The sequence below is a fragment of the Oryx dammah genome, unplaced genomic scaffold, assembly GCF_014754425.2.
Source record: "Oryx dammah isolate SB20612 unplaced genomic scaffold, SCBI_Odam_1.1 HiC_scaffold_26, whole genome shotgun sequence".
In the NCBI taxonomy this organism is placed as follows: Eukaryota; Metazoa; Chordata; class Mammalia; order Artiodactyla; family Bovidae; genus Oryx; species Oryx dammah.
This window is the reverse complement of record NW_024070210.1, coordinates 37716273-37738628: the sequence shown is the minus strand read 5'-3', so window position 1 is coordinate 37738628 and position 22356 is coordinate 37716273. Positions and strand designations below refer to the sequence as shown.

The following is a 22356-nucleotide window of genomic DNA, read 5'->3' as shown; positions in this document are numbered from 1 at the left end:
AATCAACAACTGACACAACATGAACAAAAATAATTAGAATTCTAATAAAGTTTCTAGGTATTTTCCCTACTACTCTAAAGCATGTCACTTTGTTAGAATAACTTTTTTAAGTAATCTACTTTATCTATCCTAATATAGTAAAACAATGACATCAACATGTAATCAATGACAAATTAATAAACCACTTAACAGTTTTTTTCATGCTGAGTCTGAATTCTAGTGTACATTTTTACTTATGGTGCATTTTGATTTGGATGTTAAATTTTCATGAGAAACCTTTGACAGGCATTTTGTTGTTCAGTTGCTAAGTCATGTCCGACTCTTTGCGACCCCATGGACTGCAGCACACCAGGCTTCCCCGTCCCTGTCCTTCCCTGTCCTCCCTATCTCCCAGAGTTTGCTCAAACTCATGTCCAATGAGTCAGTGATGCCATCCAACCATCTCATCCTCTGTTGCCCCCTTCTCCTCCTGCCTTCAATCTTTCCCAGCATCAGGGTCTTTCCCAATGAGTCAGCTCTTTGTATCAGGTGGCCAAAGTATTGGAGCTTCAGCTTCAGCATCAGTCCTCCCAATGAATATTCAGTGTTGATTTCCTTTAGGACTGGTTTGATATTCTTGTATTTAAATTTTATAAAATTTATGGTTAAGAAAGTCAATTCACGTACTCAAGTTATTCTAAAGATACTTAAATGTTTCCCAATAATTGGATTGAGTGTGTGGTGTTTAGTTGCTAAGTCGTTTCTGATTCTTTTGTGACCCCCACCCCCCCGCCCCACTGGACTATATAGCCCTCCAGGCTCCTCTGTCCATGGGATTCTCCAGGCAAGAATACTGGACTGGGTTGCCATTTCCTCCTCCATGAATTACATTTTATGCCTATAAATAAGATAGGCCTTTTTCTTAATTGCTCAATTGCTTAGTAATAATCAATTGTAATTATTAGTAATAATCAAAAGTAATTGCTCCTTAATTGCTTAGTAATAATCGTGGCTCCAGTCAGAAATAGGAAACTTTTCCAACAACTGCTTCACATTTATGACTTTGTATAGTTCACGCACCATGCTCTGACTGTACATACACTTCTTCTGAAGCTCATCTGGTGCTTAATTCACTGCATGATTTGCCTGAGGTCACCACTCCCAGCTACCCTCTCCATGCCATGTCTGGCTCCTTCACTCACACTCTTCTCTGTATGACACCTTGTGGGTGACGATGCAGTAAGATACTTAGCAGATATTGTCAGGTGAGAAAAAAATAAGAGCTACATAGTACCATGCTTTTTGGTTTTAAAGAGCCCCTTTTTTTGTAGCATTATTACCTTTTTAATAAAGGAAAATAAAAGCTTACATATAACCTAACTCCTTAAAAAATACTCAGAATTACAAAAGGAAAACAGCTGTACTGTAGAGATAGGGACAATATCAGAAACAAGTGATCAAAATTAATGTCACCAGTAACGTGCAGCTGTCACGTGCCTCCAGCTGTGGTCTGAGGACACGACAGCACGTATACGGCTGCACGACACGAATCCACCGTGACGCACGGAAGACGGACACACGGCAGCACTGACGGTTCACACGGCAGCCTGCACTCTCCAGAAGGGTCAAGGGTGCTCAGGCTAAGGAGCTGGCTCAGATCAAGAGGCAGAGAGGCTGAAGAGACACGATAACTAAGTGGAATGTGTGATCCTAGATTAGATCTTCTAAGGGAAAAACACTATTGGAACAACGGACGAAATTCATTGTCAGTAGATTAAAATGTTGTTATCAATGTTAAATTTCTTAAGTCTGATAACTGCACTGTGGTCATGTAAGAAAATAACCTCATTTATACGAGATGTACAGTGAAGTATTAAAGGGATAAAGATGTGTGATGTGTAAAATCTACTTCTAAATAGTTCATAAAAAATACTGTGGAGGGGAGGAGAAAGAGGGAGAGAGAGGAGACAAATGTGGCAAAATGTTAAAAACTGGTGAATCTAGAGGAACTTCCAGTGGCCCAGTGGTTAAGAATCCGAGCTCCCCAGGTTCAACTCCTGGTCAGGAAACTAGATTCCACATGCCACAACTAAGACCTGGCACAACCAAATAAATAAATAAATAAATAAAAATTGGTGAATCTGAGTTAAAAGTATATAAGAGTGTCTTATTCTTTTAACTTTTCTGTATGAAATTTTAGCCTATCAGGCACAAGTTTTTTTATTTATAGGAAATAATACACACAAAGTAAGTTGCAAATTATAGTGCATATTCACATTTCAATTAAGCCTTGAGCAGGTATGTAAAATAATTTTTAAATATCTTCTAAAATAGAAAATTCTTTTTTCTGAAATAAGTTTTTATATGAAGTCAAATCCTTATGATTTAAGGATGGTTTTACAGTCTTAAGTGATTCTAGAAAGTGCTCTTGTTTCACTGTGGTCGCTTCCAGTCCATTTTCTTGCAGAGCCAGCAAGGCGGCCTATAAAAGACAAACAAACAATAAGAAATAATAAATATGCTTCACTGTTGTTTTATGATATATGGTAATACTTTAAAATCTGAACATCAAAATCTCAGTCTCACTTCACAGAATTTCAATATTCGTGGCAATAAAAACATTAAGCTAAAAAGTTAAAGTGATTAAGTCTTCTCAGTGGACCATCTTTTCTTCTACATTACATTCTAGCCTTAAATGCAGGGGTGGTGGGGTGGTTGGGGGAGTGGGGTGGGGTGGGGTGGGGCAGAGTGCAGAACAACTATATTGGAGTATAGATGAGATCAACTATACTCCAATATAAAAAAAAAAAAAGATGAGCGACTGTATTCCTGATCTCAGAGTAGGAGTTTTTAAACAGGACACAGCACTGATCATAAAGAAACAGAAAATGAACAAACCACTGTTATGCACAGGCTTCCCTGGTGGCTCAAACGATAAAAAATCTGCCTGCAGTGCAGGAAACCGGGCTTCACTCCCTGGGTCAGGAAAATCCCCTGGAGAAAAGAATAACCCACTCCAATATTCTTGCTTAGAGAATTCCATGGACAGAGGAGCCTGGCGGGCTACAGTCCATGGGATCGTAAAGAGTTGGACATGACTGAACAATTAACACTTGCACTGTTAACACATAAAACCACGGAAGAACTTCACAGACATAATCTTGAGTTAAAGAAGCAGACAGAAAAGCATACGATATGGTTCCATTAATATAAAGTGCAAAAGCAGCAAAAGTCATCTCCCCAGTGCTAGAAATCAGGAGAGTGGTTCTTTTGTGATAGAGTAGGAAGGCCCACGGAAAGCTTCTAGCATGCTGATGACATTCTTTCTTGACCCAAGTGGTAGTTATACAAGTGTGTTCACTTTATATTAATTCAGTGGGTTGTATCCTTTTGATCTGTGCATTTTTCTGATGTTATATTTTCACAAGTTTTTGCAAAGGAAAAACCTACAATGGCTGACCTTTTTTCTGCCTTCAAGATAAAGTTTAAATGCCTTAGAGTGCCTTACAGGGACCTGTGTGAGCCGGCCACTGGCCACCTCTTCAATAACGTCATCCCCTCACCTCCGATCGTCTGCACGTTTTATTCCCTGTGCCTCAAACATTCCCCTTCTCTCCCACAGACTGGCTGACTCCCTAATCATCCTTCCACTTGCAAGGTACACACACCTTCTCTCAGAAAGCCTTCTCTTATTTTCAACTGGATTGGTATTCTTCCTAGCACCCCAAACTTCCCCAACTCACTACATTTTTAAATTCAGTATCACCTCTCAGCACCACCCCCTGCCCCATCAACCCATAAGCCCTGAAGAGAAGGTAAGGAACCAGGGAGGCTTGTTTCACCTCCCATGGTGCCTCCCTTTCAGTAAATACTGCCAAGTGAATGAAGATCTGAATAAATGCAGAAATGTGTGAATTTTCTTCACTAATTCATTAACTTACTTCTTTGCAGAGGTTTCCAAGATCAGCTCCAGAGAAAAAACAAGTTTCTGCTGCTACCTTTTCTAAGGAAACATCAGGCCCCATTGGCATGTTTTTTGTACAGACTTTCAGAATAGAAAGCCTTCCCTGGAACAAAATAAAACATAATATGTTTAGAAGCTTAATGTTTGACATAATGTTGTATTAAAACATACAAAATTTTCTATATTACAGAGAAAGTATATATAGTTAAGAATTAAAAAATAAGAATCACTTTTTCTCAAGAGGTAAGAAAGTAAATGTGACATCAAGATAAATTTTAATATTTTTATAATTTTTAAAAAGTAAAATAGAGTAAAAAAAAAATCTGATAAATAAAAAATGCATTTTCTGTGTCTTTCACCACTCACTGCCAGTGGCTCTGGATGTGAAGGACAAAGGGTTTATTGATTCTTTGGCTGTGGATACATTATATAATCTCTGTAAACTCAGATTTCTCCACTGTAAAATAAGGATGCTCACCCAGATAATCTCCAAAACTCTTTAATGCTTTAGGATTCTTCCATTCTAGCTGCAAAATAATTTTGAGGAGACTCCATAAACTCAGTATTTTGAGTCATCCACAAAGCTGAAATTACTACCATTTTTTAGGTTTATGTTTCTCTGAAAACAGGGCCAGAGTACCCAGCAAAAGCAGATGAAAATGATAATTTATGATCGGCCATTAGGTAAGGAAAAACACAGAATCCAATATAGGACACATACCATGTACACTTACATCCAGTCAGGAACTCAATTCTGCCATCTTCTTAGAGCTGACACTGATGTTTATTAGGAATGCTCACACAGAGTAAATGTGCACAGTGATTACCTTTTCATCTGGAGGTGGAATATAAATAATCTTATCTAGTCTTCCAGGCCGTAACAAGGCATCATCTAACACATCAGGTCTATTTGTTGCTGCAACAACCATGATGTTGCTATTGAAAATTTCTTGAAACTCTAGCTGAGGGAAAATATACAACACAAAGTAACATCAATAAGTTGTTAATTACTAAATGTATTTTTTTTTAATTACAAATCAGCAGGTCCGTTTGTTTTAAAATAGGAGAATGCTGTTTTCTTCAGACTAGAATGCTTACATTTCCTATCCAGACCACCTTCTCAATATCAAGGCACCCTAGAAACAAATTATTAATCAAAGAGCTACACAACACGCACACGGTGAAGGGAGTGATCAACCCCAGTGGGGCATCCTCCATGTGAGAACTGATGAAAAGAGCCCTACACCACAGCAGAGAACATCCATCTGCCGACCTGAATGCATCTGAGCCCCAGCGAGTGATTACAACTTAAATGCATGACTTGAAAAGACAGAAGCATCTGACTAGCACATAGTATACCTATGAAAAGTCTTGGCTCTCATGTTCTTGAAGAGGGAGATTTATTTTACCTCTTTTTTTTTGTTTTTTCTTTACAGAGGCAAAAAATATGACAACTAATATAAATTGCATGTATATAAATCCAGGATGAAGATTTGAAAAAATATATCTACGAGCTGCTACAGCAAGGCCTTACACATGCTAAGCATTCAGAATTGTTGAACTTAATTTTCAGAGCAGTTTTCCAGTAATGTGATCTCTCAAAGCAATGAGTTCCCTGTATCTTCAAGTATTTTAGCAGAGACTGGGTAAACACCTGTCAGAGGCTATAGAAGGAATTCCTGCTTTATGAGAACTGATTAGAACACCTCATGGGTCCCTTCAAATTCTAGTGGCATATGCTCCTAAGGAGCTATAAGATTCTCTTTCTATGGAACAATTTAAGAAATGGGAAACAAGAAACAACAAGAAAAAATGAATAAAAGCTTTAGAAGGAACAGGATTTCCAAAGGTCACTTTAACTGCATTAGAACCAAGGAAACCTCAACAAAACTGGAAGTTTTTAATTACTGATTATTGGAAATAATAGTCTGTTTTCTTTCATTTCACATAAAACACTAGTTTAGCAGGATACAGAAATAAGAAACTCCCTTCTCCACTAGCAATATGCAGTTACATTTCTAATCTTAGGGAAAAATTCACATTCATACATATCTAAGATACTTTATTATAAAATTTGCCTCATCTTCCCAGCTAAATCACAATTTTACCAGCTCTGTAAAAATCCTAATAGTCAAACTGAAATTATATAATTCTATGAGATGAATCCAGCATAGGAAAAGATAGTATAGATGCAGTCTAATTATTGTTGGCCTGGATTTTTGGTGTATCCTGGCTAATAAATACCTCTTCATTTTTTTCCAGCTGCTTGCATTTACCATGTTGATCTGATTTACTTCCTCTTCTCTCTATAGTCTTCAATCCAACACCATCTAATTCATTTAGGAGAACAGAAAGAACACGATCTTGAACATTACATTCTGTTCTGCTGATTGATCGAGAGCCCAAGATTGAATCAATTTCATCCAAAAACACAATTGCTGGTGTATTTGCTCTTGCTTGTCGAAACACCTTTTGTTCAAAAGTGGAAATATTAAAAGGCTATACGTCATGCCTTATTCATATGAATGAATGCTTTCTGTACTACTATTTATAATTTTTAAAATATAAAAAGAAAGATTCTAAATGTCTAAAAACTGGGGAATGAACAAATAAAGAACAGTATTATACAGGGGTTAAAAATCTTATTTTCAAAAAACATTTAATATTACTGAATTTTAAAAGTGGTAACACTAAGCTAAATCACAATAAAGATATATATGCATGTATATGTATATATATGTGAATGGATACATATATGGTGGTTTGGTGGTTTAGTCACTCAGTCATGTCCGACTCTTGTGACCCCATGGACTGTAGCCTGCCAGGTTCCTTTGTCCATGGGATTCTCCAGGCAAGAATACTGGAGTGGGTTGCCATTTCCTTCTCCAGAGGATCTTCCCGACCCAGGAATTGAACCCAGGTCTCCTGCATTGCAGGCAGATTCTTTACCGACTGAGCTATGAAGGAAGCCCGGATATACATATACATATATAAAATGAGTGGATAGTACATAAATATAACGAGTGGATAGGTATATATATATCTATAATGAGTGGATATACATATATAAAATGAGTGGATATTATATATAATATATATAATATAGTATTATAATATATATAATACATATAATATATAATACATATAATATATATAATATCCACTCATTCCCCTGCCCAAGGAAATAAAACGACAAAGAAAATTCACCCAAATGTTAACAGTAAGTAGAGAGATTGTGGAGGATTTCCTATTTATACTTTTCTATATTTTCTAAGTTTTCTATACACAAATAGGTATAACGTTCTTAACAGGAAAAATAGCCAGTTACATTTAAAAAAATAAGGTTTATCCTTAAGGCATGAAACAAAAATTCAAAAGTAAACTTAACTACATGAGGGAAAATAAACAAACCAACCTGAGATAAGATTTTCTCTGAATCTCCAACAAAAGGCGAGAAGAGATCAGCTCCGCTCACTGAAACAAAAGAGCAATGACAGCTCGTAGCCAGGGCCCTCACCAGCGTGGTTTTGGCACACCCAGGGGGCCCATATAGAAGAACTCCCTTCGGTTGTGTCAGGCCCATCCTAACAAATTCCCGAGGGAATTTCAGAGGCCATTCAATGCTCTAAAAGAACACAAAAAGAGACAGGACACAAAAGGAGACAATTGTTTTAGTATAATGTGAAAAAAAAAAATTCAATAAATTCATTCAACAATCTTCAGCTACCTGCTATGAGCTGGATATGGGGTCTAATCTCCACACAGCAGCCAGTGAGCTTATGACATAAGTGAGGTCACATCACTTCCAGCTTAAAATTTTTCAATGACTTCTTGTCAGAATTACAATATTCAAATCCAAACTCCTAACTTATCACTGCTTACAAGGCCTAACATAACCTATCACCCAAACACCCCACAGTTTGTTCCCATTTTAGGGCCTTTACTTGCTAGTCTCTCTGCTTGAACACCCCCTTGTGATCTTTATATGCTATTCTGTATCACACAGGTCTCCACTCAACAGTCATTTCCTTGGAGAGGTCTTCCCTAACCACTGTAGTTAAAACAGACCTTCTTCCTCCTAGGCACTCTATGCTACTATCCATTTTTTTATTTTTGGAGCACTAACTCATTTGCTATCTGAAATTACTGTATTCTCATGCTGAGTTTGTCATTCTGCTCTTGCCAGAATGTAGGCAAAGTTCACCTCTAAATCCCCATCACCTAGAAGGACACCTTTACAAAGTAGGTACTCATTAAATGTTAGCTGAATTATAAATAAATCTTCAATACCTCTGAGGTAGACGGTTTTGTTATCATCATAATTTCAGAGATGCAGAAACTCAGGCTTAAAAAGTGAAGTAACTTGCCCAGGCCTTATTACCTTAACGTGAGTGACACAGCAGAACTAAGACTAATCCCAGCAGTGTAGGTCAAGAGCGGGAGTTCTTAACTACTGAGACACTGCCTCTACAAAAAAGGACAGACAAGATCCCTGTACTAGAAACTCCTATTGTAACTGGGGAGACAGGCTTAAAAACTAACAACCAGGCCAGAGTAGGGCATTCCGTGGACAAGGAACAAATATATACAGAGACACATCAACCATCCAGTTCATCTCCCAGGGGTAAGCAGAACAGGGTGGAAGACGTAGGAGGCAAGGAGTGATGGAGCTGAAATGGAAGTAGGAGTCAGATCACACTGGGCCTTGACAGTTTTAGTCAACAATGAGGAAGCAGTATGGAGAATGAACTAGAAGGAAATGAAACCAGAGGGAAGGAAACCACTTAGCAGTGGTCAATGAGTGCAATGACTCGGACTACAAAAATAATAAGGCTGGATGTGTCACAGGCAGCAGAGATGGTGTGGGAGGGATGGATCTGAAACATACAATGTAAGTGTACTTTACGCAGGGGGGAAGTCCAGAGGGGAAGGTATGTGACATGCAACATGACATGCATTTAGAAGACAGGTCTCTGACTTAGGGGATGGGGCAACTGGCTGTCTTTACTGGGAGAGGGCATCCAGCTGTAGAGATGGAATTGGTAAGGTGAACTCTGGACATGCCATGCTGAATCCGAGATCCCTGGAAGTTATTAGTATGCAGGGAGTTAAGTAGTTTTGATGGTCAAAAGAACTATCTGCACTGGATATGAAGATTTCTGAGTTAGCTGCTTTAGACAGCTAAAGCCTGGGACACACTTCAGGAGATGAGAGATGAAGGACTCACTTAGAAAATGCAAAAAGAGGACCCTTGGGAGCTTGGAGAATTAACATTTAAAGTAAGGGAGAGGAGCGCTCAAAAAGGTAGGAAAGCCTAACACCTCAGAGCTAAAGGAAGACAGTGTGTCTCACAGGAAAGTATGGCTATTTTGTAAAGATTAAATGAGAGCATATAAAAAAATTAGAGCACATTTAAATGTGCTTTAAGAAAATAGGAGATATCAAGGGAACATTTCACGTAAGGATGTGCAAGATAAAGGACAGAAATGGTTAAGGACCTAACAGAAGCAGAAGAGATGAAGAAGAGGTGGCAAAAATACACAGAAGAACTGTACAAAAAAGTCTTAATGAACCAGATAACCAGGATGGTGTGGTCATTCATCTAGAGCTGGACATCCTGGAGTATGAAGTCAAGTGGGTCTTATGAAGCATTACTACAAACAAAGCTAGTGGTAGTGACGGAATTCCAACTGAGCTATTTCAAGCCCTACAGGACAATCCTGTTAAAATGCTGCACTCAATATGTCAGCAAATTTGAAAGACTCAGCAATGGCCACAAGACTGGAAAAGGTCAATTTTCATTCCAATCCCAAAGAAGGGCAATGCCAAAGAACGTTCAAATTATCATACAATTGCATCATTTCACATACTTACAAGGTTATGCTCAAAATCCTAGACTTCAGCTGGCTGAAGTGAATTGAAAACTAGATGTACAAACTTGATTTCAAAGAGGCAGAAGAAATCAGAGATCAAATTGCTAACAGTTGTTGGATCATGGAGAAAGCAAAGGAATTCCAGAAGAACATTTACTTCTGCTTCATTGACTATGCTAAAGCCTTTGATTGTGTGGATCACAACAAACTGTGGAAAATTCTGAAAGAGATGGAAATATCAGACCACCTAACCTGCCTCCTGAGAAATCTGTACGCAGGTCAAGAAGCAACAGTTATAACTGGACATGGAAAAACTAACTGGTTCAAAATTGGGAAAGGTGCACAAGACTATATATTGTCACTGTGCTTATTTAACTTCTATGCAGAGTATTTAACTTTCTATGCATCATGTGAAATGTCAGGCTGGATGAAACCCAAGATGGAATCAAGACTACCAGGAGAGGGATACCCCTGACATTCAGTGGTTAAGACTCCACACTCCCGAGGCAGGGGCCCTGGGTTCAATCCATGGTCAGGGAACTAGATCCCACATGCTACAATGAAGATGGAAGGTCCTGTATGATGCAACTAAGACCCAACACAGTCAAATACATACATACATACATACATACATACATACATATACATACACACACACACATACATATATACATGCTGCTGCTGCAAAGTTGCTTCAGTTGTGTCCGACTCTGTGCGACCCCATAGACGGCAGCCCACCAGGCTCCCCCGTCCCTGGGATTCTCCAGGAAAGAACACTGGAGTGGGTTGCCATTTCCTTCTCCAACGCATGAAAGTGAAAAGTCAAAGGGAAGTTGCTCAGTTGTGTCTGACTCTTAGCGACCCCATGGACTGTAGTCCACCAGGCTCCTCCATCCATGGGATTTTCCAGGGAAGAGTACTGGAGTGGGTTGCCACTGCCTTCTCCTATCTATATACATACACACATATAAATATGTATAAAGATGACTGGGAGAAATATCAATAACCTCAGATATGCAGATGATACCACTCTAAAGGCAGAAAGTGAAGAGGAACTAAAGAGCCTCTAGATGAGAGTGAAAGAGGAGAGTGAAAAAGCTGGTTTAGAACTCAACATTCAAGAAAACTAAGATCATGGCATCTGGCCCCATCACTTCATGGCAAATGGGAAGGGAAAAAGTGGGAACAGTGACAGATTTTATTTTCTTGGGCTTCCAAAATCACTGTGGACAATGACTGTGGCCATGAATTAAAAGACGCTTGCTCCTGGAAAGGAAAGCTATCACAAACTTAGATATCTATTAAAAAGCAGAGATATCTATTGGCCGACAAATGTCTGTATAGTCAAAGCTGTGGTTTTTCCCAACAGTTGTGTACAGATGTGAGAGTTGGACCATAAAGAAAGCTGAGTGCCAAAAAATGGGTGCTTTCAAATTGTGGTGCTGGAGAAGACTCTTCAGAGTCCCTTGGACTGCAAGATCAAACCAGTCAATCCTAAAGGAAATCAACCCTGAATATTCACTGGAAGGACTGTTGCTGAAGCCGAAGCTCCAAGACTTTGGCCACCTGATGCAAACAGCTGACTCACTAGAAGACCCTGATGCTGGGAAAGAGGGTGGGCAGGAGGAGAAGCGGGCAACAGAGGATGAGGTGGTTAGAGAGGAACATCGACTCAATGGACATGAATTTGAGCAAACTCTGGGGGATGGTGGAGGACACAGGAGCCTGGTATGCTTCAATCCATGGGGTCACAAAGAGTCAGACACGACTTAGTGACAGCAACAACAACAAAATGTGCCTATCCATGGATACAAGGATTTCAGGGTTCACTATAGATACAGCTCCTAGTTAAGATAAATAAATTATAATGGATACTTATAAATTAGTCTTGTGTGTGCCTGATTTGAGAAACCTACTTTTTTATGGCAGGATCACCCAAAAGGGAATTAGAAAAATAAATTTCTGGAACTGCAATGCAGGTAAGAAAATCCGGTGAGCTGTGACCCTTAACAGCCACTGTGAGAATCAGTATCAAGTAACTACTCAGGCCAAAGTGACTGTTAATTTTGTGTTTTTACCAGTTTCGGGGTAAATGAAGAATTTGTACAGTCTATGAACTAAGAATCAGTTTTACATGTTTAAATGTTAAAAAAAAAAAAAAGAATATTCTGTGGTGTGAAAATTGTATGACTTCAGTGTCTATAAATAAAATCTCATCAGAACGCAAATACTCATTACATATGACTGCTTTTGTGCTGTTACAGCAGAGTTGAATGACTGCAACAGAGACCATAAAACCTAAATTATTTACTCTCTGGTCCTCCACAGAAAGAGTTTACTGACCCTTCATCTAAATTAGAAACTCTTTAGAGCAAAAACTAAGCAAAAAGATGAAGAAAGAAAGTATGATAAATGGCATTTGATGTCTGTAGAGTCCAGTTAAACAAGGACGGAAAAGCAATCATTAGATCCAGATGTTGCTGCTGCTGCTGCTGCTGCTAAGTCACTTCAGTCGTGTCCAACTCTGTGTGACCCCATAGACGGTAGCCCACCAGGCTCCCCCGTCCCTGGGATTCTCCAGGCAAGAATACTGGAGTGGGTTGCCATTTCCTTCTCCAATGCATGAAAGTGAAAGTGAAATCGCTCAGTCGTGTCTGACTCCTAGGGACCCTATGGACTGCAGCCCACCAGGTTCCTCCGTCCATGGGATTTTCCAGACAAGATGTTAGGTTCCCATTAGTGAAGGCAGCCATAAGTTTCAGTGCCACTTGTTTACACCACAAATGCATTACACTTAGACCATCATATTCTACTGGCTTAAGCAGATTCTCTATCTCACCTGCTTTAATTTCAGTTTTACATCTTCAAGGCCACCAATCTGCTCCCAGCCAACAGGTTTGATGTCTGTCAGTCCAATGACACTTCGAAAAGACGAGGGTTGGATCTTTTTAAAAGCTTCAAGGAAGTCTGTTTCATTAATCGCTGGATTGTCCTGGTTCTGAAGTAATCCACCCCAAAAAGCGAAATCAAACCAAAAATCAGGTGGGCCTTTTTTGTGGCACACAAACATGATTACTTTTTTATTGTGATCCTCATTTGAATTTATACATCTATTTTGTTGTCACTATAAAGAAATTTATAACACATGGTATGAAAAAATTAAATGTCTCCCCCTCAACTCCCACCAATCTTCATCCCCAGAGAATGTCAACAGTCTCCTGTGTATTCTTCCAGTATGTTTCTGACATATGTATATCCTTTCAAAGAGACACACAAATGGGACCATACTGTACACATTAATTTGTACTTTTTCATCTCTCAGGAATCTTTTCATGTCCATGAATATAATAATACCTCATTCTTTCTGACAACTGCATAACATTGTATGAGTATTTTAATGACACCCTTCTGTTGAACAGAGGTTTTCCAGTCTTTTGGTACTAAACACAAAGCTGCAACTGAATGTCTTTGTATACATGTTCAAGTATTTTATATAATACTTTCCTCAAAATAGAATTACTGTGCTTAAGAGTATGCACACTTACAATTTTCATAGCTACTATTAAAATGTGCTCCAAGCTGTACCAATAATATGAAGCTATTTTCCCCACATCTCTCTAACACTGGACATGACCAAAACTTAAATTTCTGTCACTGTGACAGAAGACATGGTGTTTACTATTGTGTTAATTAAATTTCTTCAATCAAGAGTGAGGTAAAAAGAATAATGGAATTAGAAAATAAATTTTTCAACCATTACAGTAATGGCTATTTGAGGCAAGAATCATCAGTGGATGCTAATCCAGGGGAGAGAAAGTCTGACCGGGAACAGGATGCCTGCATTGTCTCAGAGGGTCTCCTCACAGATTTCTTATTAGTTGCAAAGGGAAAAATAACAGCTCTACAGCAGACAAACTGGACCAATGCTTGACTAGTTGATCGCACCTGTCACCCACAAGGGGCACCCCCAGTGAGGAGCAGGTGGACACACTAAGTCTCCACAAATGACATCCTAAGAAGGACACACTAACTTTTAATGCAGTGCTCCCAATGGGCAGGCATAACCTGAATCTAACTAGGAGGAAACAGACACACCCAAACTGATAGATGCTCTATAAAATCACTGACTTTAAATCTTTAAAAATTTCAGTGTCAAAATGTCACGCACACACCAAGAAAGTGCTATGGAAATGTTCAAAATGAAAGAAAACCAAAAACTAAACAGAATACATTGTCCTGGACTAAATTCTACCCTGAAGGAAAAGGGTGCTACAAAACTTGAAACAGCCAGCAAAATCAAAATAGGGACTGTAGATCTGACAACATTTTGATCAGTGTTAAATTTCTTGAATATAATGAGATTATACATACTCGTTCATAGGAAATGGACACTAAAATATTAAGGGATAACAGGTTAAGATGCATGCGACCCATTTTCAAATGATTCAGAAAAAAAAAAAAAACAATGTGTATATGTATACAGTTGACCCTTGAACAACATGGAGGTTAATCCTTATTTAAATAGAGGTAGCCCAACAAATCTGTTGTTCCCCACATCCGTGGATTCAGCCAGTCCTGGACTGTGCACTATTTGTAGGATTTACTATTGAAAAATATCTATATATAAGTGAACTGGCGCAGTTCAAACCCATGTTGCTCAAAAATCAACGGTATATATAGAGACAAAGAGACGAGAGAAAGAGAGGAGGATAAAGCTAACATGGCAAAATGTTAAAAACCTGTCAGTTTGGATACAGGAATTGGCAGGAGTCCTCTCCCTTCAACTCTCCTTGAAGTTCTGTTTAATTTTAAAAAATTTTCCCCTGAAGCTTTAATTATTTCAAAATAAGTTTTTAAAAGAGAAAGAATCAAAAAAGACTAATCTTTAAAGAAAGTTGAGGATTTTTCATGTTTATTCGTCATTTGTAATCCTTTCACTGTCAACTACCAGTTCATCAGTTCATATTTTATATACATTTTCTCTTAGATTGGTCTTATTGCTTTGTAAGACTTCCTTCTATACCAAGGCAATTGGTCTTTTGTCATGGGCTGAAAGTATTTTTCCCAGTCTGTCTCATATCCTTGCCTTTGTTTATAGTATTGTTTGTTTTGCCTTTGAACTTGTCATCTTTTTTAAAAATAGTATTGTTTCGCCATTCTAAAATGGTCAAATCAGTAAATATCTTCTTTTTGGCTATTAAAAATTCACATTTCTATTTGTAATATCTGTATTATATTTAAGTATTTACCCTTACATAAAATTCTGAATATTTAGTTGTCCCCAAATTCCCATTTTCAATAACAAACTATTTTATCCCATTTATGTAAGATTAAATAAGTGAATATGTGTATACAGAGCTATTCTTAACTGTTCCTAAAAATGCTAATAACTATAATCTCTGGGAGATGAGCTTTCAGACAATTTTTATCTTGTTTAATTTCTCACAAAGAATGTTATTAAATAAATTTTTTTTTTTTTCAACCCCATGGACTGTAGCCTGCCAGGCTCCTCTGTCCATGGGATTCTCCAGGCAAGCATACTGGAGTGGATTGCCATTTCCTTCTCCATAAATAATTTTTTTTTTAATAGCATCTTTTTTTTTCCCACTAGCTAGCAGTATCAGATATTGGGTAAATGAATATTAATTCACTTTAGGTGAGTACCAACTAACATTTGAAAATCCCATTTATACTTCCAGATCATTAGTGTGTATATATTATTCACTTGATTTTCATAACCCTTTCAGGCAGATAAAATCCTTTCCCTTCCATGTGTATATGTTTATGTGTTAAACTATATTTCCAATTCTTTAACAGACATACTTGACAAAAAGCTGAACAAACTCTAATCTGTCCTCATCTGCCCTGTAATAGAGGTGGCAACAGCCCCTCAGCTGCCTGGAGATGGAAAAAGAAATAGATGGAACCAGTACCTGCCCAGATGCCTCTGTCCATTCTTCCTTTTTGCCTTTCTTTTTTCCACTTCCCCTGGTTGTTTATGAACTCAGCCATCACCTGTGCTAACTATGCCTAGGCAGGCCCTCCTGAAGTAGCAGTGGGCTCCACCCTAGGACAACTGCAGCTGGCTGGTCCACCTAAGCCAAGGTGCTTTAGGTCAAACCTGGAACTTCAAAGCACAGGGAATTCTAAATGTAAACCACTGTTCCACATCCTGTACTCTTGTCCTCCATTCAAGAGGCATATATTCTTACATCTTCACACATGGGACTTGTCATTAAATCTTTAAGCACTTCCGGTTCTAAACCCCAAAGATGAGGACTTAAAGTTCACGTAATTCCTTCCCTACCTTTAGTGTAAGAGTAAAAATAAAGGAAAAGAAGATGAGGAAGGATTAAATTAGGTAAAAATGTTTTCAAAATCTAGGATAAATCATCCTTTTATGGTTTAAAAAAAAAATCCTCAAAATTAGGGGTAAGATCAAAGGACAATTTTAAGTGTTACAACAGAACCCCTAGCACAATGAAATTAATTTTTTTCTGGAGGAGTTTAGGGACTCAGGATGACTTATTACATACAAAGTGAACAGATTTGCCAATCTATAGTGTTGAAAACTACTACATTTAAGTTAATATCCCAACTATTTTTTCAAAAGGCACTCATGAATTAAGGATTTAAATGTCAAAGATGAATTTAAGTAAAATTCCAGGCACCTAATCTTCTCCAGAGTAAGAAAAGGTTCTTTTCCCTACAAGATGCATATTGATAACAAAGGGAAAAATAGTATCTTAACAATGGAGAAATCTCAGAGATAACCACCTTATCTAAGATATCAAATCAGTAACAGGACAAAGATATATCATTTCTACCTAACAGACACAATGAGAAGAACACAGTATCATTTCTGGAGTATTTCTGCCAGAAATGCAAAACCTGAATCAACTCATGAGAAAATATCAGTCAAACCTACACTGAGGAATATCCTACAGAACAACTGAACTGTACTCTTAAAAATAATTAAAGTCATAAAAGAAAGACTGAAGAAGTTTCTAGATTAAAGATTAAGAAACCATGACAACTAATAAATGCAATGTGTAATCTTGGATCAAAAAAATTTTTTTTTCTTTTTTCCTTTTAAAATTTTTGCTACAAAGGAAATTAATGGGACAAATGGTGAGGTTTGGATAAGGTCCATATAGATTAAGTAAAAGTTGGTATTAATTTCTTCATCTTGATTATTGTTTGTACTATTGGTTAGTCTGATTTTAGGAAATAAACACTGAACTTTTCAAAGCCATTCGAGCATTCTGGCTGCATTTGAGAGTATGAGTATATATACATAAACATCCAAAAGAGTATGATAACAAAGGTGGTAAAATGTTACATTTGAAGAATCTGGGTGAAGAAAATGAAAAAATTCTTTGTACTATTTTTGCAACTTTTCTCTAAGTCTGAAGTAGATTCAAAATAAAACGAAAATTTTAAAGACACATGTTTGATTCTTCTGGGGTCACAGTGTCTTTTTCCTTATTGCACTGGGCTTTAGCACTAAAGAGTTAGTATGGGAGAATGGGAACGTGCCCTCGGCCGTCCTAGAGAAGTCAGCTCTCTGTCCCCACTTTCAGTCATACACTATTTATATATGGAATTCAGATGTAAAAATACATATAAGAAACAGATGTCTAAGGTGTCAAAAGTTTCAAGAAAAGGTACTTACCACTTTTTTAAGTCCCCAATTTAACTTGTTACATTAATAAAAAGGTTAACGTAGGTCATAAACCAATACTTCTTACCTTCTCACTATGAAGGAGAGCCTGCATGGCAGCCTCCCTACAGAGTGCAGTCAGGTCTGCGCCAACATAGCCAACTGTCATTTCTGCAAGGAGGTTCAAATCAACTTGACCAGAGATAGGCATCTTTGAAGTAATCACTTGTAGAATTGCCTTTCTTTGTCTAAGAGTGGGAGTTCCAATGACAATCTATGTGCAAAGCAAGAAAAGAAAACATTTACAGCTTAAAAATATTTTTTTATCCTCACAAACGTATAATAATTTAGCAAACAAATCTGGAACTATTACTAGGTACTCTTAAGTACATATCTTAGTTCTGAATATGAGAAAATCTTTATTTTCAAGAGTGAAAATGCTGGCTTGAAACTCAACATTCAAAAAACTAAGATTATGGCATCTGGCCCCATCACTTCATGGCAAATAGAAGGGGAAAAAGTGGAATGGTGACAGATTTTATTTTCTTGGGCTCCAAAATCACTATGGACAGTGAATGCAGCCACAAAATTAAAGGATGCTTGCTCTTTGGAAAGAAAGCTATGACAAAAGTCTAAACAACAAATGAGAAAGCAGAGATGTCACTTTGCCGACAAAGGTCCCGTATATCAAAGCTATGGTTTTTCCAGTAGTCATGTACAGATGTGAGAGTTGGACCATATAAATAAGGCTGAGTGCCTAAGAATTGATGCTTTCAAACTGTGGTGCTGAAGAAGACCATTGAGAGTCAGTCCCCTGGATTGCAAGGAGATTAAACCAGTCAATTCTAAATGAAGTCAACCCTGAATATTCACTGGAAGGACTGATGCTGACGCTGAAGCTCCAATAATTTGGCCACCTGATAAAAAGAGCAGACTGATTAGAAAAGAACCTGCTGCTGGGAAAGACTGGAGGCAAAAGGAGAAGGGAGTAAGAGAGGAAGAGATGATTACTTAGCATCACTGACATGAGTTTGAGCAAACTCCAGAAGATAGTGAAGGATAGGGAAGCCTGGTGTGCTGCAGTCCTTGCAGTTGCAAAGAATCAGACATGACTTAGTGACTGAGCAACAGCAACACATCAGGAAGTTTTTATTTTGTTATTTTTGAGAACCTATCACTTTCTAGGAGCCAGTAAATCAGAAAGTGTACGTCCCTACCCTTATGGAGCTTATTCAGCAGACAGGTATTAGATGGTGTGAAGAAGAAATCCACTCAAGTTCTAAACAGATTATGCTAAAATCTGCAATTATCAGCTGTCTCTTTACAATCCTACCACAAAGTTCAAACATCACAACCACTATTCAAACTAACAGAAATCAAGAATCAATTTAGGGCTGAAGTTTATAAAATAATACTCGAATATTTGAATATTTTGAATACTCAATCTTCCTGACAACTAAGAGAGCAACTGTGGTACAGGATGCTGGCATTCAGACAAGGAATGCATAAATCTAGATAGAAGAGTTCACATCTGCTTTGATTTAGTTCTTTCCTGCCTTCTTTATTTCAACACATTTGTTTCTTGAGGCTATCCTTTACTTTAGATTCTCATTCCAAATCCTACGAGTTTAATAGCTTGTTCAGTTCAGTTCAGTCGCTCAGTCGTGTCCAACTCTTTGCAACCCCATGAATCGCAGCACGCCAGGCCTCCCTGTCCATCACCAACTCCCGGAGTTCACTCAGACTCACGGCCATTGAGTCAGTTATGCCATCCAGCCATCTCACCTTCTGTCCTCCCCTTCTCCTCCTGTCCCCAATCCCTCCCATTATCAGAGTCTTTTCCAATGAGTCAACTCTTCGCATGAGGTGGCCCAAAGTACTGGAGTTTCAGCTTTAGCATCATTCCTTCCAAAGAAATCCCAGGGCTGATCTTCAGAATGGATTGGCTGGATCTCCTTGCAGTCCAAGGGACTCTCAAGAGTCTTAACACCACAGCTTGTAGTAGTCCTTAAAAACTAACACTACTGATAACAGTATTCATCCTCAGGGCCTGCAACAATCCCAAACGGCCCCCTGGCTTCTCAGAGCAATTCGACTCTGGGAGGGAAAGGGTCCTGGCTTGCAGATCTTTTGTTAATCACAGAACGGGTTCTCTAAATAAAAGCCCCACTCCAGTCTCCCTGGCTTCCAAGGCTAAGTGGGAAACCCCTCGGGGCAGCCAACCAGGGCCAGATGAGGCCGGGTTCAGGAGCAATCCGCTAACTGGCTGAGCCTTTATTTACCTCTCGGTCGAACCTCCCAGGTCTGCGCAGCGCTGGGTCTAGAGCATCCGGCCGGTTGGTGGATCCCACAACCACCACCTCGCGGTCCTCACCGATGCCGTCCAGCAGCGTCAACACCTGGGCCACCACGCGGCTCTCGGGGGCTTGGTGTGGGCCGCCCCGCCGGGGACACAGGGCGTCCACCTCGTCCAGGAAGAGGAGGGTGGGACGGCGGCTGGCCAGCTCCCGGGCGCGCTGGAAGATCCGCCGCACATTTTCCTCCGTCTCCCCGGGCCGGGCGCCCTGCAGCGCGGGGGCGCTCACCGCCAGCAGCTCCGCGCCCGTCTCCCGGGCCACTGCCCGCACTAGCTGGGTCTTGCCCACTCCCGGGGGGCCGGCCAAGAGCACCCCGCGTGGCACTTCTAGCCCCAGCGAGGCCAAGGCGCGGGGGTAGCGGAGCGGCAGGCGGAGGAGCTCCCGCAGCGAGTCGGCTGCCTCCGAAAGGCCCCCCAGGGGCACCTCGGGCTGCGGCTCCTCTTCCGACGGAGGCACCTCGCTCAGACTGATGTGGGTGCGAGGTGTGACCAGCCCAGCCGGATTCGGGCTGGGCACCCCGCTAACGATGTGCAGGGCGGCCACTGGACCCGGAGCGCCTGGAGGAGCGGCCACCACGTGGCCCTGAGAGACTGGACGGTTCCTCAGCAGCTCCTGCACCGCCTCCAGCACAGCGGCTGGACTCGGGGCACTGGACGCGCCCGCTTGCTCCCTCAACTCCGGCCACACCGCGAGGCGCCGAAGGGGCGGGCAGGGCACTAAGCGGAGTCGGTTCAGGTTAATAATGCCCCCAGACCCCGGCGCCCCCACTGCCGTCCCCGGGCTCGTGCACTGCGGGTCCAGCTGCACAAAGCCGTCCGCTCCATCCCGCCGCGGCCAGGCGGTGCAGAGGCAGGAGCCACCGTCAGGCAGCGAGATCTTCACCGCCGAGCCCAGGTGGGCGCCTAAGGCGCGGAGGGCAGTAGGGCCCAGACGACAGCGCTGGGTGCCCCGATCCCTAGTATCTACCGGTAGCAGCTTTAAGAGAGGTCCTTCCGGAAAGGAACCCGAGTCCGGAGCCATTTCTCACGAAAGACTCAAAACCCAGGAAAATCGGACAGGAATTCCACCGGGCCGGAAAGACCGGCGCACCGTGGCCGGAAGCAGGTGATGCGCATGCGCCAGGGAAGCCGCTGATGTGGGTTCCCTGATAGGTGGAAAGGACCGATGGGAAGTTAGACTGTTAGATAATGATGGGACGGTCAGGCTAGTTTGTCACGGTGATGTGTTTGTTAAAATCTCGTGGCCCCTTTTTTATAGCTTTGCAGACACTATGACTGACTTCTAGAGTCCATAGTCACTTACTGACCTCTGCTGTCTGTTTCCAGCTCCTAGGTTGGAACAACCTAAAAGGAACCAGTAAACTATACTGAGAGGAGATCCTGAGATGGGGAAATCACCAATTAAACCCTGTTTTCTTCTTTCTCTTAATCCTATTGCTTTCTATTCTCTTTGAAGAATAAAGACTGTAAATTCAGACTTCTCAAAACAGCTTTGTAATTTCTAAAAATTTTTATTGGAGTATAGTTGCTTTATAATGTTGTTTCTACTGTACAGCAAAGTGAATCATATACCCTCTTTTTTGGATTTCCTTCCCACTTAGGTCACCACAGAGCATTTAGTAGAGTTCCCTATACAGTAGGGTCTCATTAGTTATCTATTTTATACATAACATGAATAGTGTATGTATTGTCAATCCCAATCTCCCAATTCCTGCCACAACCCTTCCCTCTTGGTATCCACACAGCTGTTCTCTATGTCTCTGTCTTTACTCTTGCTTTGTCTGAGGAGGCCTTAGAAATAGCTGTGAAAAGAAGAGAAGCAAAAAGCAAAGGAGAAAAGGAAAGATATACCCATCTGAATGCAGAGTTCCAAAGAAGACCAAGGAGAGATAAGAAAGCCTTCCTCAGCGATCAGTGCAAAAAAATAGAGGAAAACAATAGAATGGGAAGGACTAGAGATCTCTTCAAGAAAATTAAAGATACCAAGGGAACATTTCATGCAAAGATGGGCTCAATAAAGGACAGAAATGGTATGGACCTAACAGAAGCAGAAGATATTAAGAAGAGGTGGCAAGAATACACAGAAGAACTGTACAAAAAAGATCTTTACAACCCAGATAATCATGATGGTGTGATCACTCACCCAGAGCCAGACATCCTGGAATATAAAGTCAAGTGGGCCTTAGGAAGTACAACTATGAACAAAGCTAGTGGAGGTGATGGAATTCCAGTTGAGCTATTTCAAATCCTAAAAGATGATGCTATGAAAGTGCTGCACTCAATATGCCAGCAAATTTGGAAAACTCAGCAGTGGCCACAGGACTGGAAAAGGTCAGTTTTCATGCCAATCCTAAAGAAAGGCAATGCCAAAGAATGCTCAAACTACTGCACAGTTGCACTCATCTCACACACTAGTAAAGTAATGCTCAAAATTCTCCAAACCAGGCTTCGATAGTACGTGAACCATGAACTTCCAGATGTTCAAGCTGATTTAGAAAAGGCAGAGGAAACAGAGATCAAA

At 40.1% G+C, this 22356-nt stretch overlaps 1 protein-coding gene across 2 annotated transcripts; it reads right to left on the bottom strand.

The window, feature by feature from the left end:
* Window positions 1–2183: 2183 nt before the first annotated feature.
* On the bottom strand, window positions 2184–20928 carry SPATA5L1 (spermatogenesis associated 5 like 1). 2 transcript variants are annotated; one of them, XR_005718687.1, is made up of 8 exons: window positions 19762–20928; window positions 17568–17753; window positions 12656–12814; window positions 7359–7568; window positions 6188–6412; window positions 4771–4901; window positions 3921–4046; window positions 2184–2461 (listed from the first exon to the last, which is right to left on the bottom strand). XR_005718687.1 is itself a non-coding variant. In XM_040226441.1 (8 exons), exons 1-8 carry the CDS (start codon window positions 20854–20856, stop codon window positions 2294–2296), a joined length of 2304 nt encoding a protein of 767 aa, XP_040082375.1. In that variant the 5' UTR covers window positions 20857–20928; the 3' UTR covers window positions 2184–2293. The 2 variants fall into 2 exon arrangements, 1 of the variants encoding a protein (XP_040082375.1); XM_040226441.1 differs by having other exon boundaries at window positions 4771–4905.
* Window positions 20929–22356: the final 1428 nt, after the last annotated feature.